Here is a 16809-nt window from a genome sequence, read left to right as displayed (position 1 = left end):
CAGCACCAATATCCAGGTGCCCCCCAGCACCAGCATCCCAGTGCCCCCCCTGCCAGAGTCCAGGTGCCCCCCAGCACCAATGTCCAGGTGCCCCCAACACCAGCACCCCAGTGCCCCCCAGCACCAGTGTCCCAGTGCCCCCCAGTGCCACGGCTGCAGTGGGTGGGCAGGGAATAAAGAGGATGAGAGCAGCAGGCTGGCTGGGGCAGGGCAGCATCCTTGGCAGCATCCATGCCAGCTCCATGCCCCGTGCTGCCCGGCAGGGCCAGCAGAGGACAGGGCAAACCAAGAGGTAAGGGACATCCGGGCGGGCACGGCGCTGTCCTGGTCCCACCAAGCCACTGGCACAGGTTGGCAGCGTCCTCCGGAGGCAGCCAGGGCTGCTGCCAGGGTCACAGCTCGTCGTGGGGGATGTGGAGGGCATGGTCACACAGGTCTGGGGGGGACAAAGGGTGGCAGAGCTGTCAGGACAGGGCAGAGCCTTGTGGCACCCTTCCCCTGGCAGCTGTGAGCTGTGCCAGGGGAGCTCCTTGCCAGGGCAGTTGTGCCAGGGGAGTCCTGAGCTTCCCCTTCAGCTTCCCTTTCTCTTTGTCCCGTGGTTAAGGTTGGCACAGAGCTGCTGGCAGAGCCTGTGCCTGGCTAGGCTCAGGCTGATCCCAAGGAGCACCTCAGGATGCCCTTGGGGAAGGAAAGTTCCCTCCTTGGCACATGCCACGTCACCAGGGCATCCATGCTGGCACAGCCCTGCAGTGCCCACACCTGCCTCTGTTAACAGGGGAGGGCAAAGGTCCTGGCATGCCCTGACCCTGCTGCTTACAAGCTGGAAATAGCCTGGGGGGGGCAGGGAGATGCCACGGGGTGAGTGCCCACGTTGGCTGTGCCAGAGTCTGCTGGGCAGGGCACCCAGAACGAGCTGAGGGCAGTGGGGTGCTGGAGGAGGGGCAGCTGGAGGGAGGCAGCTGGCACAGGGCAGCTGGAGGGAGCAGTTGGCAGAGAGAGGAGCAAGGTAGAGTGGGGCAGCTGGTGGGAGGCAGCTGGCAGGGGGCAGCTGGTGGGAGGCAGCTGGCAGGGGGCAGCTGGCAGGGGGCAGCTGGCAGGGAGCTGTTAGAGTGAGGCACTTGGCATGGGGCAGCTGGAGGGGGAGGCAGCTGGAGAAGAGCAACTGCAGTGGGATCAGCTGGCAGAGGGGCAGCTGGTGGAGGGCAGAGGGCAGGGGGGCAGCTAGAAGGGGAGCTACTAGAGGGAGGCAGCTGGCACAGGGCAGCTGGCAGGTGGCAGGGGGGCAAGCTGGAGGGGGCAGCTGGGGGGGACAGCTGGCAGGGGGCAGCTGGCAGGGGACCCAGAGCTGCTGGAGTTCCAAGGCCTTGCAGCTCCTCCACATCCTCCCTGCCCTGGGCTGGCAGCTCCTTGTGAGCCACGACCCAGCAGGGCACAGGAAGAGCCCCGGCCTGGCACAGCCTGGCACAGCCTGGCACAGCCTGGCACGGCCTGGCACAGCCCTCACCTGTGCGCTTGCTGCAGAGCCTGTCCTTGACGTTGTCGGCCTGGTGGGACAGCAGCTCCAGGAGCTCATCCTCGTACTCCTCAGCGATGCTCTCACACTGCAGCGGCACCAGCAGAGGGCTCAGAGGGCAGCCAGAGGGCAGCCAGGGGGCACCCAGAGGGCACCGAGCCCAGACCCATCCTCTCCACCCCATCCCACCCAGGAAGGACCAAGGGAAGGAGCTGCTGGTGGCACTGAAGGGCCAAGGGAAGCAGCCAGCAGCTGGCACTGGAGGACCAAGGGATGGTCCCAGCAGCTGGCACTGAAGGACCAAAGGATGGTCCCAGCAGCTGGCACTGAAGGGCCAAAGGAAGGAGCCTGCAGCTGGCACTGAAGGGCCAAGGGAAGGAGCCAGCAGCTGGCACTGGAGGACCAAGGGAAGCAGCCAGCAGCTGGCACTGAAGGGCCAAGGGAAGCAGCCAGCAGCTGGCACTGGAGGACCAAGGGAAGGAGCCAGCAGCTGGCACTGAAGGGCCAAAGGAAGGAGCCAGCAGCTGGCACTGAAGGGCCAAGGGAAGCAGCCAGCAGCTGGTACTGAAGGGCCAAGGGATGGTCCCAGCAGCTGGCACTGGAGGACCAAGGGAAGCAGCCAGCAGCTGGCACTGAAGGGCCAAGGGATGGTCCCAGCAGCTGGCACTGGAGGACCAAGGAAAGGAGCTGCTGGTGGCACTGGAGGACCAAGGGAAGCAGCCAGCAGCTGGCACTGAAGGACCAAGGGAAGCAGCTGCTGCCCTCCAAGCACCCCTGCTGCCCACCACCCTGCCTGCCACCACCCCAGACCTGCCAGCAAGCCCCAGGGGATGCCAGCTGGGCTCACCCACCGCGAACTTGAGGCTGGCAGCCACATCCCCATCGACCCTGACCCCGTCCAGGTCCAGCCTGGTGCCATCCTGGGCGCTGAGCCGGACGTAGCTCCGGCGCTGGGTGCCAGGGTCCAGCCTCTCCCCATAGTCCTGCATCTTCTCACAGACCCTCTCCAGCAGCTCTGTCAGGTGAGCCTCGGAGCGGGCATAGGGCACCTGCGGCACGGGCACCAGCTCAGCAGCCATGGCAGTGCCAGGGGAAGGGTCTGGCACCGCCATGGGCACCCCGGGAATGGCAGGGAGTGGCGAGGAGAGGGCCTGGCATCTCTATGGGCACACTGGGAATGGCAGGGAGGAGTGAGGAGAGGGCCTGGCATCTCTATGGGCACACTGGGAATGGCAGGGAAGAGTGAGGAGAGGGCCTGGCATCTCTATGGGCACGCTGGGAATGGCAGGGAGTGGTGAGAGGGCCTGGCACCTCTATGGGCACGCTGGGAATGGCAGGGAGTGGTGAGAGGGCCTGGCACCTCTATGGGCACGCTGGGAATGGCAGGGAGTGGTGAGAGGGCCTGGCATCTCTATGGGCACGCTGGGAATGGCAGGGAGGAGTGAGGAGAGGGCCTGGCACCTCTATGGGCATGCTGGGAATGGCAGGGAGGAGTGAGAAGAGGGCCTGGCATCTCTATGGGCACGCTGGGAATGGCAGGGAGGAGTGAGGAGAGGACCTGGCATCTCTACGGGCACGCTGGGAATGGCAGGGAGGAGTGAGAGCCTGGCACCTCTCTGGGCACACTGGGAATGGCAAGGAGTGGTGAGGAGAGGGCCTGGCACCGCTATAGGCACCCTGGGAATGCCACGGGGCTGGCAACAGGCAGGGGAGCAAGGTGAGGCAGACGAGGGTGGCAGGGGAGATGCCAGCCTGGTGCCAGCCTGACCTCCACGACCGACTGGCTGCCGTCGGGGTTGATGCGGAAGGAGCCAACCTGCAGCGTCCTGCGGGGGTCCACCTGGGCAATCTCCCACTCCAGCTCGTCCACCAGTGCCCGGCAGGCTGCGGGGGGCACAGCTGCCAACCTGCCCGGCAGGCTGCGGGGGGCACAGCTGCCAACCTGCCCAGCCTCCCGCCGGCGCTGCCCGACCTCCCCCTGGCACTGCCACCCCCGCCCCGAGTGGCAGCAGCCACAGGGCAAAGAGGTCCCAAATGCCACCTCGAGCCCTGTGCCCACCTCGTGCCACCCTGTGTCCCCCATCCCCATCCCGTGCCATCCTGTGCCACCCTGTCCCACCTCATGCCACCCTGTGACCACCATCCCACCTTGTGCCCACCTCGTGCCACCTTGTGCCTACCATCCTGTCCTCACCTTGTGCCACCCTGTGCCCACTTTGTGCCCACCCTGTGCCCACCCTGTGCCCACCCTGTGCCCACCACACCTCCGCAGTGCAGGTCCTGGCTCCGGCGGGCGCAGGCTGTGGGCAGCAGCAGCAGTGCCAGGGCCAGTGCCAGGGCCGGGCACAGCTCGGGAGGGCTCCGCTCCCTCCTCATCCTCACTGCTCCGCTGGGGGTCTGGGGGGGGTCGGGGGGGAGGTGACCTGCGGGCGGCGACAGCGACACTGCTGGGGGGGGGCCGAATCCTGCCCCCTGCCCCCTGCCCAGCCGCACCCAGAGGGCATTGGGAGCCCTCCAAAGCCCCCCCTGAGCCGCAGCCCCAGGCAGGGCCTGGCTGGGCCCCGAGACCCCCCAAAGACCCCCCCAGAGCCCCCCCAGAGCCCCCTCCCCACTAAGGGCCATGCCAGACCCCCCCCTTCCAGCGCCCCCTACGGACCCCTGCCCCCCGCGGAACCCACTCCTACGGAGCCCAACTCGGAGCCCCCCGCGGAGCTCCCTCCCCTCCGGGAGCCTCTCGCCGCCCCCTCCCCTGCCCCCCCTCACCCAGCGGCCCCGGCCCGGAGCGGCGGGACCCAACCGAGCCCCCCCAGTACCGCCGCCCTCCCGTCCCGCTCACCCGGGGCTGCCCACGGCTCCGCCTGCCCCGACGACCCCCTAACCCGAGCCCGTGCGGCGGGAGGGCGCTAGGAGAGGCCGACGGACGAACCGGTCGGGCAGACGGAACGAGTCGAACCGGTCAGACCGGCTCCGGAGCCCGCGGCGGGGTCGTCCCGGACGCAGGCATCGCCACGGACAGCCCCGGGACAGCCGCAAGGACCCCACGGCCGCCAAGGCCCGGGCCGCGTGGCGCTCGCGCCGAGGGGGCGGGGACTCGGCTAGCCCCGCCCAGACGCGGCTTGGCCCCGCCCCCGCCCGGGCGGTCCCGGAACCGGCAGCGGCTCCGAGCTGGATCCTTCCCGGGCTGGATCCTTCCCGGGCTGCCGCCGGTGCAGCTCCGGTTCCCCTGCGCTGTGGCTCCGCGGTGCTGCCGTGCCGTGGCTTCGGTGCCAGCCCCGGGCCGGCTTCTCCGTGCCGTGGCCCCGGTGCCGGTGCCGGTGCCCAACCCCGCAGCCCCCGAGCCAAGGAGCAGACGGCGGCGCGGGGAGCTGAGGCTGCTTTATGAGGGCGCCCGGGCCGGCGGGCGAGAGGCGGGGGGAGGGTCGGGGGGACACCGACAAGGAGAGGGAGTCCCGGGGCGCCGGGCCCCGGGGGATGCCCGCGGGGGTCGGGCAGGGGCAAGAGCAGCTCAGTCCCCGCTGCTGGTTCCAGTTCTTTGTGTCCGCTTCCCGCAGGGGGTCCCAGGGTTGCTTCTGGCCGGGGTCCGGTCACAGAGCCAGCACCGGGGGGTACACGGCGCCGTCTGCGGGGACACAGCAGGGTGAGGGGGCACGGGGGGGGCAAAGCTGGGGTGGGGGGTCCGGGGGCTGCGGTGCTGCCTTACGCTTGGGGCTGCTCTGGCTGTCAGGCTCCGGCACCTTCCAGTCCATCTTCCGACCCTTCTCGTAGAGACCTTTGAGCACCTTGGGACCGCAACAGCCTCGGGCTTGGGAGAGCTCCTGGAGCCCAACCGCGGCCCCGGCACCGCCCCGGGAGCACCACCACCACCGGACCGCCCCGGGGGCACCACCCCCGGCCCCGGCCCCCAGCACCGCAGCTCCAGGGCTTAGAAACCTCCCTCGGTTGGCTTGGAAAAGACCTCGGAGGGCAGCAGGGAACAGCCTCAGGGCACCTCCAGCATCACCTCCCCCCACGGCTCTGAGACCTCCCCGGGGATGGAGGCTCCACCACTGCCCCCTGGGCAGCCTGGGCCAGGCCTGGACGACCCTCAAGGGGCAGAAATTGTTCCTCAGGGCTAAGCTGAACCTGCCCTGGGGTCGCTTGAGGTCATCTCTGGTGCTGTCCCTTGGCAGCAGAGCCCAACCCTGCCCTGGCTCCAGCCTCCCCTCAGCGAGCTGCAGAGCCCCTGGAGGTCTCTCCTCAGCCTCCTCTTCCCCAGCCTCATCTCCCCCCAAGCACCCTCAGCTGCTCCTCACAACTTCTCCAGCCCCTTCCTCACCTTCCCTGCCCTTTCCCTGTGCCCCCAACATCCTCCTGGCACCGAAGGGGACCCAACGCTGCCTCCATCACTCCAACTGTGCCCTCCCTAGCGCCCGGCCCGGGATGGGCACTCCCTGCCCACGCCGCAGCTGCTCCAAGCCAGGCTGCTGCTGTCCCTCCTGGCACAGCCCCTGGGAATGTGCCCCCGGGGGGCAGGGCTGTGCCAGGCTCCAACCTTGCGGAAGTCCTCGGGCTCGGTGCCCTGCGGGGTCAGCTCCAGGTACTTGCGGTAGAGCTGCAGAGCTGTGCGAGCGTCCTCGATGCTGTCGTGAGTCTCCCCCTGGATCTTCAGGTCTGGGGGAGGGGGGGAGAAGGAAAAGGCTCCTGGGGTGAAGGAGCAGGAGCAGGCAGGGGGTGGGGGACACCCCCACACAACTCCCAGCCCCCCTCTCTTGCTGCTCCTGCCCTTGCCCTGGGGCCACTGACCCAGGAAGTACCAAGCGAGGAAGCGCAGGGAGATCATCCTCTTCCTCGGGATGTGGAACAGGTAGACTGTGTCAATCACCTGGTCCTTGGGCACCTGGGGGAGAGGGAGAGAGAGAGAAGGTCCTGCTGGGGTCAGCAGCATCCTGACCCTGCCCAGAGAGCTGCCCTGGGGGGAGAGGGAGGGGAGAGGGAGGGGAGAGGGAGGGGAGAGGGAGGGGAGAGGGAGGGGAGAGGGAGGGGAGAGGGAGGGGAGAGGGAGGGGAGAGGGAGGGGAGAGGGAGGGGAGAGGGAGGGGAGAGGGAGGGGGTGCTCAGTGCTGCCACCATCAGGTTGATGAGTTGGAAGGGAAGGGAGGGAGGGCAGGAAGGAAGGAAGGGAAGGGAGGGAGGGCAGGAAGGAAGGGAAGGGAAGGGAGGGAGGGCAGGAAGGAAGGGAAGGGAAGGGAGGGAGGGCAGGAAGGAAGGGAAGGGAAGGGAGGGAGGGCAGGAAGGAAGGGAAGGGAAGGGAGGGAGGGCAGGAAGGAAGGAAGGGAAGGGAGGGAGGGCAGGAAGGAAGGAAGGGAAGGGAAGGGAGGGAGGGCAGGAAGGAAGGAAAGGGAAGGGAGGGAGGGCAGGAAGGAAGGAAGGAAAGGGAGGGAGGGAGGGCAGGAAGGAAGGGAAGGAAGGGAAGGGAGAGAGGGCAGGGAGGAAGGGAGGGAGAGAGGGCAGGAAGGAAGGAAGGGAAGGGAGAGAGGGCAGGAAGGAAGGAAGGGAAGGGAGAGAGGGCAGGAAGGAAGGAAGGGAAGGGAGGGAGGGCAGGAAGGAAGGAAGGGAAGGGAGGGAGGGAGGGCAGGGAGGGAGGGCAGGAGGGGCTCGGTGCTGCCACCAGCAGGTTGATGACTCGGAAGTCCTTCTGCAGGCCATGCCCCACGAACTTGACGCCGACGTCGATGAGGAAGCGAAGCTTCAGGTAGGTAGCCTTGAGCGTGGTGAGATGCTTGGAGGAGATCTTCGCGTCCAGGTCCCCAGGCTTGATCCCGGAGTACTGCGTCAGGTAATCCACCACCTGCCGCCAGGGGGCGCTGCGTGGGCACCGGCCCGGCGCCGCCCGCGGGCCCCCCGCCCTGCCCGGGGAGGGGCGTCGGAGGGGGTGCCCTGCTGAGGGGTGGGCACTGGAATGGGTGCCCTGCTGAAGGGTGGCCATCAGAGGAGGTGCCCTGCTGTGGGGTCAGGGGGTGCCCTGCTGAGGGGTGGGCACTGGAATGGGTGTTCTGCTAAAGGGTGGGCGTCGGAGGGGGTGCCCTGCTGAGGGGTGGGCATTGGAATGGGTGCCCTGCTGAAGGGTGGGCATCGGAGGAGGTGCCCTGCTGTGGGGTCAGTGGGTGCCCTTCTGTGTGGTTGAAGGGCAGAATGTCTCCATGCCAGGCTCTCAGTTCCCGCTCTCTGGGCCACCTGTGCCAGGCTCAGTCCCATATGTGCCAGGCTCTAAGTTCCCGCTCTCTGGGCCACCTGTGCCAAGGTCTCAGTCCCATATGTGCCAGGCTCTCAGTCCCACCTGTGCCAGGGTCTTAGTCCCATGTGTGCCAGGCTCTCAGTCCCACCTGTGCCAGGGTCTCAGTCCCATGTGTGCCAGGGTCTCAGTCCCACCTGTGCCAGGGTCTCAGTCCCATGTGTGCCAGGCTCTCAGTCCCACCTGTGCCAGGCTCTAAGTTCCCCCTCTCAGTCCCACCTGTGCCAGGGTCTCAGTCCCACATGTGCCAGGCTCTCAGTCCCACCTGTGCCAGGGTCTCAGCTCCCCGCGGTGGGGAGGAGCAGGAAGGGCTGGGGGAGGGGCAGGGTCTGGGTACCTGCTCCTGCGTGGAGATGTAGTCGTCGATGAAGGGCACCCCCTCGTTGGGCCCCTGCCCACGCACGCAGGTGATCCTTGCCACCGACATCTGGCTGGGCTTGATGGTGGACTTGGTGCCATCACTGCGCAGCTCTGCCTCCTCCTGAGGTGGGCACAGAGCCAGGCAGGCTGGCAGAGAGCCCCGAGCTCCCCCTGCCCAGCCCACCAGAGCCTGGCACTCAGTGCCCCCAGCCAGCCTTGGCTGCAGCACCCCCAGCCATGGGCACTGCACCACCTCCCTGGGCAGCCCAGCCCAGTGCCAATCACTCTCTCTGCCAACAGCTTCCTCCTCACACCCAGCCTGACCCTGCCCTGCCACAGCTTCAGGCTGTGCCCTCTTCTTCTGGCCCTGGGGGCCTGGCAGCAGAGCCCAACCCCAGCTGGGCACAGCCTCCCTGCAGGCAGCTGCAGGCAGCAATCAGCTCTGCCCTCAGCCTGCTCTGTGCCAGGCTGCCCCCCCCCAGCTCCCTCAGCCTCTCCTCACAGGGCTCTGCCCCCTCCCCAGCCTTGCTGCCCTGCTCTGGGCACCTTCCAGCACCTCAACCTCTCTCTGCAATGCAGGAGCCCAGAGCTGGGCACAGCACTCCAGGGGTGCCCTGAGCAGTGCCAGCACAGGGGCACAAGGACTGCCCTGCTCCTGCTGCCCACACTGCTCCTCAGCCAGCCCAGGCTGCCCCTGGCTCTGCTGCCCACCTGGGCACACTGCTGCCTCCTCTGCACCTGCCACCCAGCACCCCCAGGGCCCTCTCTGCCTGCCTGCTCTCAGCCACTCTGTGCCCAGCCTGTGCCACTGTGGCCAAAGGGCAGAGCCTGGCACTGGGACTTGTTCACTCTCATCCCCTTGGCCTGTGCCCACCCAGCCAGCCTGGCAAGGTGCCCCTGCAGGGCTCTGCTGCCCTCCAACACCTCCACCCCTGCTCCTAGCTCGGTGCCAGCTGCCAAGTTGGCATGGTGGAGGCTGGGGGTTGGTATTTTGGGGGCAGAAAAAGACCTTTCCAGGTCTCCCACTCCAACCATCCTCTACCTCCCCCCCAAGGCTGGGGCTCAGCTGTGCCTTCCTCCCTGGCATGGGCACTCCCTGGGCAGCCTGTGCCAGGCTTGGAGAACCTTTGGAGTGAAGAAGTTTTCTTCTGGTGGGCAAAGCTTGGGCAACTCGAGAGCCACTTCCTCCTGTGCTGTGCCCTTGGCAGCAGTGCCCAGCCCCCAGCCTGGCACTGCAGTGCCCAGCCCCCAGCCTGGCTCTCAGGGTACCGCAGAGCCCTGAGAGGTCTCCCCTCAGCCTCCTCTTCTTCAGCCTCAGCTGCTCCTCTCCAGACCCCTTCCCCCTTGCCCTTTCTCTGGCCTCACTCCCACCCCCCCTCACACTCAGTGCCCCCATCCCTGCCCTCCCCCCGCGCTGAGTGCCCAATCACCCCTTACAGCGAGCTTGGCACCACCCAGAGCCTCTGCCCCCTGCATCCCCTCCCCCTCCCACTTCTCCTCATCCCCCGGGGGGGGGGTTGGGGACAGCTCTGACCTCATTCAAAGTGACAAACTCAGCGTCCAGCCCCACCAAGTCCCCGGCCTGGGGCATCTCACTCAGCATCAGGGGGATGAAGGTGGCATGGCACTTGCGCTGCTTGCGTGCCAGGGAAGCCTCTGCCAGCAGCACGCTGGCCTCGATGGGGTTCTTGACTGCCCGGGAGGGGGTGGCACAGAGGGGGAGGGGTCAGTGGCAGAAGGCATCTCCGAGCTGCCCTCCCCTCCTGGGCATCACTGCCCCCCGCCAGGCACTCACTGACGAGGTTGTAGTTGGCATTGAGGTTCCTCCGGGCGTAGTAGAGGATGGCAGGAACCTTCCAGCTCATGTCGAACTGCACTGCCTCGCACTGCAGGGCACAGGGCATGGCACAGAGGGCAGGGCAGAGGCTTCCCCCCGACCCCTCCCTGGGCTCTCCTTCCCACCCTGTGCCCGGCCCCCGGAGCTGACCTTGTCCACAGGCTCGATGAGGAAGTCGTTGAAGAGATACCACTGCTGGTGGGTGACTCCCTGCAGGGCGAGGCAAGGGTGGCACCGCCTTAGGGGCACCCCCCACGCCCCCCCCCCGGGGGTGGCAGCGAGTCCCCTGCCCAGTTAGCAGGGAGGGGAGGGTGTGGCAGTGCCATGTGGGGACTCCCACCCTTGCTTGGGACAGCAAAGGGGGAAACCCCTGCTGGGTGCTGGTGTGGGAACCCTGGGGCCGGGGGTGGGCACTGGGCACTTGCCCTGCCCCTGCCTGAAACTCCAGGGAGGTGCAAAAGAGCCAAGGATGGAGCTTGGCACACGCTGGGAACTCCTGCCCTGGGCATCTCCAGCAGCCAGCAGGACTGGCACAGAGCAGGAGAGTGGCTTCAAGGTCACCCAGTGCCCTCCTTCCCTCCCTCCCTCTCTCCTTCCTCCCCTCCATCCCTGCCCACAGAATGGCTTCAGGGATCACCCAGGGCCCTCCCTCTCTCTTTCCTTCCCTCTCTCCTTCCCCACAGAATGGCTTCAAATATCATCCAGTTCCCTCCCTCCTCCCCTCCCTCTCTCCTTCTTTCCCTCCCTCATTTCTTCTCTCCCTTCTTCCTTCTCTCCCTCCCTCCACTCCTTCCCTCCCTCTCTCCTTCTTTCCCTCCCTCCTTTCCTCTCTCCCTCCTTCCTTCCCTCCCTCCCTCCTTCTTTCTCTCCCTCCTTCCCTGCCTCTCTCCCTCCTTCCCTGCCTCTCTCCCTCCCTCCCCACAGAATGGCTCCAGAGCCCATCCAGTTCCCCCCAGCCTGCCCTTGCAGATGCCATCTCCCAGCCTTAACCTGGCAGCACAGGCCCCTGCTGGCACTGTACCCCCAGCCAGGAGGAACCAACCAGGGCAGGAGCAGCTTCTCCAGCCCTCCCCTCCCCCCACAGAGTGCCCAAGCAGCACTTGGCTGCGGGGGGGGCCAGGCTGGCACCTTGGCAGCGACTCAAAGCTCGCCCAGGTAGGAGCCAGGAATGGCTCCACTGAGGGGATGCCAGGGGGCAAACCCTGCAGGAGATGCCCTCAGGGCCCTGGGGGGAGGGGGCAGAGCTGCCTCTCACCTCCTTCCTCTGGTGGTAGGTCTCTCCCACCTTGATGTGCCCTACCAAGCTGCCCCCGGTGCGGGGGTCCAGGATGTGCACCACAGTGGCCATCAGGTCGTAGATGTAAACCGAGTCAGGATCATCCCCCGGGGCCAGCTGCAGCAGGAACCAGCCCAGAGTGAGGGGGGATGGGCACAGGAGCATAGAGCCAGGCAGGCTGGCAGAGAGCTCCGAGCTCCCCCTGCCCAACCCAGCCCTGCCCTGCCCACCAGAGCCTGGCACTCAGTGCCCCCAGCCATGGGCACTGCACCCCCTCCCTGGGCAGCCCAGCCCAGTGCCAATCACTCTCTGCCAACAGCTTCCTCCTCACACCCAGCCTGAGCCTGCCCTACCACAGCTTCAGGCTGTGCCCTCTTCTTCTGGCCCTGCCTGCCTGGCAGCAGAGCCCAACCCCAGCTGGGCACAGCCTCCCTGCAGGCAGCTGCAGGCAGCAATCAGCTCTGCCCTCAGCCTGCTCTGGGCCAGGCTGCACCCCCCCAGCTCCCTCAGCCTCTCCTCACAGGGCTCTGCCCCCTCCCCAGCCTTGCTGCCCTGCTCTGGGCACCTTCCAGCACCTCAACCTCTCTCTGCAGTGCAGGAGCCCAGAGCTGGGCACAGCACTCCAGGGGTGCCCTGAGCAGTGCCAGCACAGGGGCACAAGGACTGCCCTGCTCCTGCTGCCCACACTGCTCCTCAGCCAGCCCAGGCTGCCCCTGGCTCTGCTGCCCACCTGGGCACACTGCTGCCTCCTCTGCAGCTGCCACCCAGCACCCCCAGGGCCCTCTCTGCCTGCCTGCTCTCAGCCACTCTGTGCCCAGCCTGTGCCACTGCTTGGGGTTGCTGTGGCCAAAGGGCAGAGCCTGGCACTGGGACTTGTTCACTTTCACCCCCTTGGCCTGTGCCCACCCAGCCAGCCTGGCAAGGTGCCCCTGCAGGGTTCTGCTGCCCTCCAGCACCTCCACCCCTGCTCCATCTCAGCTCTGCCTCTTCTCAACCCAGCCTCCCCCCCAGGCCCTTCTGTCTCACCACCCAAGGCACCTCCCACAGCCTCTCACCCACGCAGGGCTCCTGCTCCCTCCCCCCACTCCCCTGCAGGCTTCTCAGCAGCCTTCACCTCCTCATTCTCACTCCAGTTGCAGACATCCAGCTCCTTGCTCTTGCTCAGCTTCATCTTGATGGCATGAGGGATCCAAATGTTCTTCAGCTCCTCCATGGAAGGATAGGAGTGGCCTGGGCTGGGCTTTCCCAGCTCCTTCCTGCAGGGAAGGGTCAAAAGGAAGTGGGAATTGGGGGGGGAGGGTCAGGAGATGTCATCCCAGGGAGGATCTTCACCACTCTGCTCATCAAACCTTCCCCAGCCCAGGAGAGGTGGACAAGGCCAAGCTGGAGTCACCTCCCCCTGGGAAAGGTTGGGCAGAAAGGTGCTGAGCAATGGTCCTGAGGCTGAAGAGGGAGGAGGGAACTGTGCTGGGGTGTCCCTGAGGGCATCTGAAGGGGTCCCTGTGCAGAGCAACCCCCCTCAGGGGGAGCAGGAGGAGATTGGTCCCTTTGAGATCCCCACCCCGAGGAGCTTGGCTGAGCCAATTCTCAGCTCTCCCTCCCAACTCAGCTCCTTCAGGTGCAGAGGACACCCCAGGAGGTGTCCCCCCCCCAGCAGCTGTCACCTACCAGTCCCCCAGGGAGAATTCTTTGCCCTTGGTGAGCTCAAAGCCTCCTCTCTTCATCATGGCCCTCTGGAAGGCAAACTGGCAACGAGACAGGGGGGAGGGTGGCCAGGCTGGGGCCAGGCAGGGCCATGAGGGGTGGGGAGAGGGACACAGAGACAGAGGGGAACCCATCCAGGAGCTCCTGGATCCTTGGGGACAGGACAGAGCCATCAGAGGCAGTGAGAGGGACACAGAGCAAGGGGAACCCATCCATGGGCTGCTGATCCCTGGGGACAGGACAGAGCAGAAGAGGGGACAGGACAGAGCCAGTGGAGGTGGTGAGAGGGACACAGAGCAAGGGGAACCCATCCATGGGCTGCTGGATCCTTGAGGACAGGACAGAGCCATTAGAGGCAGTGAGAGGGACACAGAGCAAGGGGAACCCATCCATGGGCTGCTGGCTCCCAGGAGGAGGCTGGGGGGGGGGGGCACCAGAGTGCCCCCTCCCTGTGGTGCCAGCAGAGCAGCTCCAACTCCAAGCTGCCCTCTGTGACCAGCGCAGGCTTGGGCAGAGAGCAGAAGAGCCTCAGGGGCAGAGAGCCAAAGCAGCTGGGCACTAAATGGGCACACAGCAAAGCCTGAAGGGCAGGAGAAGAACCCCCCCAGGGAGGGTCTCCCCTCTCCCCTCTCCCCTCACCTCAGCTTGGGTCTTCCAGAAGTCTGCCTCCTTGGAGCTGTTGACCTCGCAGTTGATGACCAGGACGTCTGGCAGGCAGCGAATGTTCCTGGTCTGCACCTGTGCAGGAGAGCTGCAGATGGCATCCCAGCACCACAGCCAGTGCCAGGCAGAGCCTGCAACTGGCACCTGGGATGTGCCACTCCCTCCCTCCTCATCTGCCTGCAAAGCTTCCTCCTGGTGCCCAAAGCCAGGTCGATGCCTTTGGGGTTTTGGTCTCGGTTGGAAAAGGCTTCCCAAGGTCATCCCAGTCCAATCCTTGCCCCCAGTGCCACTGTGGGCACCAAACCACGGCCCCAGGTGCCAGGGGCACATCTCCAACACCTTCAAAAAGGTCTTCTCTGACCAGAGTGGTTCTGGGGAGCTAACTCCAGGGGCAACCAAGGGGCAGATACCCATGGCAAAGGGGATGGAAAGTGATGGTCTTCATCCTGCCCCTGGGTGCCCCTCGACCTGCCCCTGGGTCATCTTGATCCAGTGCCAGATGCCCACTGCAGGTGGTCAGAACTTGATGCCCTTCAAGTTTACCCTCCATGCCCTCCAGGCTCCCCCTAGGTGCCCTCCAAGCTCCCACCAGGTGCCCTTCAACCCTCCCCTAGACCACCTTGGCCTGGTGCCCACTGCAGGGCAGGTTGGCACTCGATGACCTTCAAGCTCTCTGCCAGCCCAGCCCAGGCTGTGATTCCCCAGCTGGGGAACTGCTCCACTGCCACCCTTCTGCCACCTCCCCCGTGCCCAGCCCGTGCCAGGGGCTCACCGTGGGCTGGTACTTCTCACAGTTCTCACACCAGGCCTGGGTGCTCTGCTCCAGGCAGATGCTCCTCTTCAGGATCTGGGCAAACTCATAGTCCTGGGCTGGCTTCTCTGGGGGCACCAAGGATGAGGTCATCTGCCCAGGCTGTGCCCAGCTCAGCCCTGCCCAACCCCTGGGGGAGTTCCTGCTCCCTGCCGCTGAGGGCAACCCCCCCAGGAGCTGCCCTCTGCTTGCAGCCAAGGGCTCAGCTGCTGGCACAGTGCCCACAGCAGCTCAGGGCCTGGCAGAAGCTCCTCCCTGCAGGTGCCACCTGGGCAAGCAAGGGATCTACCCTGCAGGTGCCACCTGGGCAAGCAAGGGATCTACCCTGCAGGTGCCACCTGGGCAAGCAAGGGATCTACCCTGCAGGTGCCACAGTGGTGGCTCCTCACTGCCAGTGCCACCTGGGCAAGCACTGGCTCCCCACTGCTGGTACCACCCAGCCAAGTGGTAGCTTCTCCTTGCAGGTGCCACAGTGGTGGGTGCCCACTGGCAGTGCCACCTGGGCAAGCAGTGGGTCCTCACTGTAGGTGCCACCCAGCCAAGTGGTGGGTGCCCACTGGCAGTGCCACCTGGGCAAGCAGTGGGTCCTCACTGTAGGTGCCACCCAGCCAAGTGGTGGCTCCCTACTGGCAGTGCCACCTGGGCAAGCAGTGAGTCCTCCCTGCAGGTGCCACAGCGGTGGCTCCCCACCGGCAGGTGCCAGCTGGGCAAGTGGTGCCTCCTCCAAGCCACAGCTCAGCCAGAGGCCAGCCAGGCCCCCTGCCCCGTGCCAGCCCATGCCCTGTGCCCCCTTACCAGCGCTCTCTGGGTAGGAGAGGGTGAAGAGCAGGGTGGAGGAGAGCCTCACAGTCTCCTTGCCGCAGCGGCACAGGCTGCAGTTCTCCAGCTCGCAGCTGAAGAGCTGCCCAATGACAGAGCCCCCTGGGGAGCCAAAGCTGCTGGGCAGGGCACAGGAGAAGGCCTTGGCACGGGCAGAGACCCCAGAAGAGGGTGAGGAGGGCAAAGGTGAGGCTGGAGGTGAAGGAGGAAGCCTCCAGCAGGAAGGCTGCTCAAGGAGGCTTGGGACGTGCCCAGGGGAGGGGGGATGAGGCCTGCAGCAACCTGGGCTGGGGAGGGGGAAGAGGAACCAGACCCAAGGCCCCTGGCATGGGCAGGAGGCCCCTGGGTGCTCCTCTGCCTCCCCCCCTCTGGGTGCTCCTCTGCCCCCCTGGGTGCTCCTCTGCCCCTCTGGGGGCTCCTCTGCCCCTCTGGGGGCTCCTCTGCCTCCCCCCCTCTGGGTGCTCCTCTGCCTCCCCCCCTCTGGGTGCTCCTCTCCCTCCCCCCCTCTGGGTGTTCCTCTCCCTCCCCCCCTCTGGGTGCTCCTCTCCCTGCCCCCCCTCTGGGTGCTCCTCTCCCTCCCCCTCTCTGGGTGCTCCTCTGCCTCCCCCCCTCTGGGTGCTCCTCTGCCTCCCCGCCCTCTGGGTGCTCCTCTCCCTCCCCCCCTCTGGGTGCTCCTCTCCCTCCCCCCCCTCTGGGTGCTCCTCTCCCTCCCCCCCTCTGGGTGCTCCTCTCCCTCCCCCCCTCTGGGTGCTCCTCTGCCTCCCCCCCCTCTGGGTGCTCCTCTGCCTCCCCCCCTCTGGGTGCTCCTCTGCCTCCCCCCCTCTGGGTGCTCCTCTGCCTCCCCCCCTCTGGGTGCTCCTCTGCCTCCCCCCCTCTGGGTGCTCCTCCCCCCCTCTGGGTGCTCCTCTGCCTCCCCTCCCTGCCCCTCCCCCTCCCTGCCTGCCCCTCCAGACCTCATCCAACCTCCCCTTGAAGCCCACTCCAGGGCTGGGCCACCCCCAGCCCCCCTGAGCAGCCTGTCCCTGACCTCCAGCCCAAACCTCTCCTCCTCCCCCCCTCACCCCACCCCTCTGGTGCCCACCCAAGGCATTTCTGCCACCCAACCTCCCCCCCCCTGCCCTGTGCCCACGCTGGGCACTGCACCTGCTGCCAGCTCCGCGGTAGGCCTGGGGCCCCTCCTGCTCCTGGGTCTCCTGCTGCAGCTGGGTGAGGATGAATCTGTTCCAGCTCTGGATCAGCCTCCCCAGGTTCACCTTCCCTGTGGCCTCGTCCGAGTCTGCCAGGATCAGCCCCAGGGCAGAGGCCTCGGGGATGGTGCGGAAGGCTCGCAGGAAGTTGCTGCCCTGGGCACGAGGGGGGGGGGCAGGGCAGGAGGTGACCAAGTGGCAGCTGCCAGCCTGCCCGATGCCAGGCAGCCCCAGGCCCTGCCACCACCCAGCTCCTCTGACGCCTCCAGCCCCTGGGGGAGGAGGGAAAGGACCTCTGGGGATCACCCAGTGCCAACCCCACCCCTGCCCCAGCAGGGCACCCACACAGCAGCCTGCCCAGGGGCACAA

General features: G+C 66.7%; 2 protein-coding genes across 7 annotated transcripts; both read right to left on the bottom strand.

Annotated features, from left to right (window-relative positions):
- Nucleotides 1-197: 197 nt before the first annotated feature.
- On the bottom strand, nt 198-4587 carry CNPY2 (canopy FGF signaling regulator 2). 6 transcript variants are annotated; one of them, XM_064141163.1, is made up of 6 exons: nt 4440-4587; nt 3778-3936; nt 3282-3397; nt 2365-2562; nt 1505-1601; nt 198-436 (listed from the first exon to the last, which is right to left on the bottom strand). In XM_064141163.1, exons 2-6 carry the CDS (start codon nt 3887-3889, stop codon nt 393-395), a joined length of 567 nt encoding a protein of 188 aa, XP_063997233.1. In that variant the 5' UTR covers nt 3890-3936; nt 4440-4587; the 3' UTR covers nt 198-392. The 6 variants fall into 6 exon arrangements, with proteins under 6 accessions (XP_063997233.1, XP_063997232.1, XP_063997228.1 ...); XM_064141162.1 differs by having other exon boundaries at nt 3330-3397; nt 4277-4582; XM_064141158.1 differs by having other exon boundaries at nt 4277-4579.
- A 283-nt stretch (nt 4588-4870) lies between these two features.
- On the bottom strand, nt 4871-16682 carry PAN2 (poly(A) specific ribonuclease subunit PAN2; the record flags this gene model as incomplete). The annotated part of the gene is made up of 16 exons (XM_064141157.1): nt 4871-5132; nt 5214-5292; nt 6045-6163; nt 6296-6389; nt 7160-7339; nt 8121-8264; nt 9678-9835; nt 9939-10029; nt 10131-10190; nt 11236-11373; nt 12371-12512; nt 12925-13001; nt 13600-13698; nt 14396-14502; nt 15230-15369; nt 16397-16682. Coding segments are annotated over 16 exons (1949 nt in total), but the record flags the coding sequence as incomplete, so codon positions are not given.
- Between the last annotated feature and the right edge of the window lie 127 nt (nt 16683-16809).

The sequence above is a fragment of the Pogoniulus pusillus genome, unplaced genomic scaffold (assembly GCF_015220805.1).
Source record: "Pogoniulus pusillus isolate bPogPus1 unplaced genomic scaffold, bPogPus1.pri scaffold_157_arrow_ctg1, whole genome shotgun sequence".
NCBI lineage: Eukaryota > Metazoa > Chordata > Aves > Piciformes > Lybiidae > Pogoniulus > Pogoniulus pusillus.
This window is presented reverse-complemented; position numbering and strand designations above follow the sequence as displayed.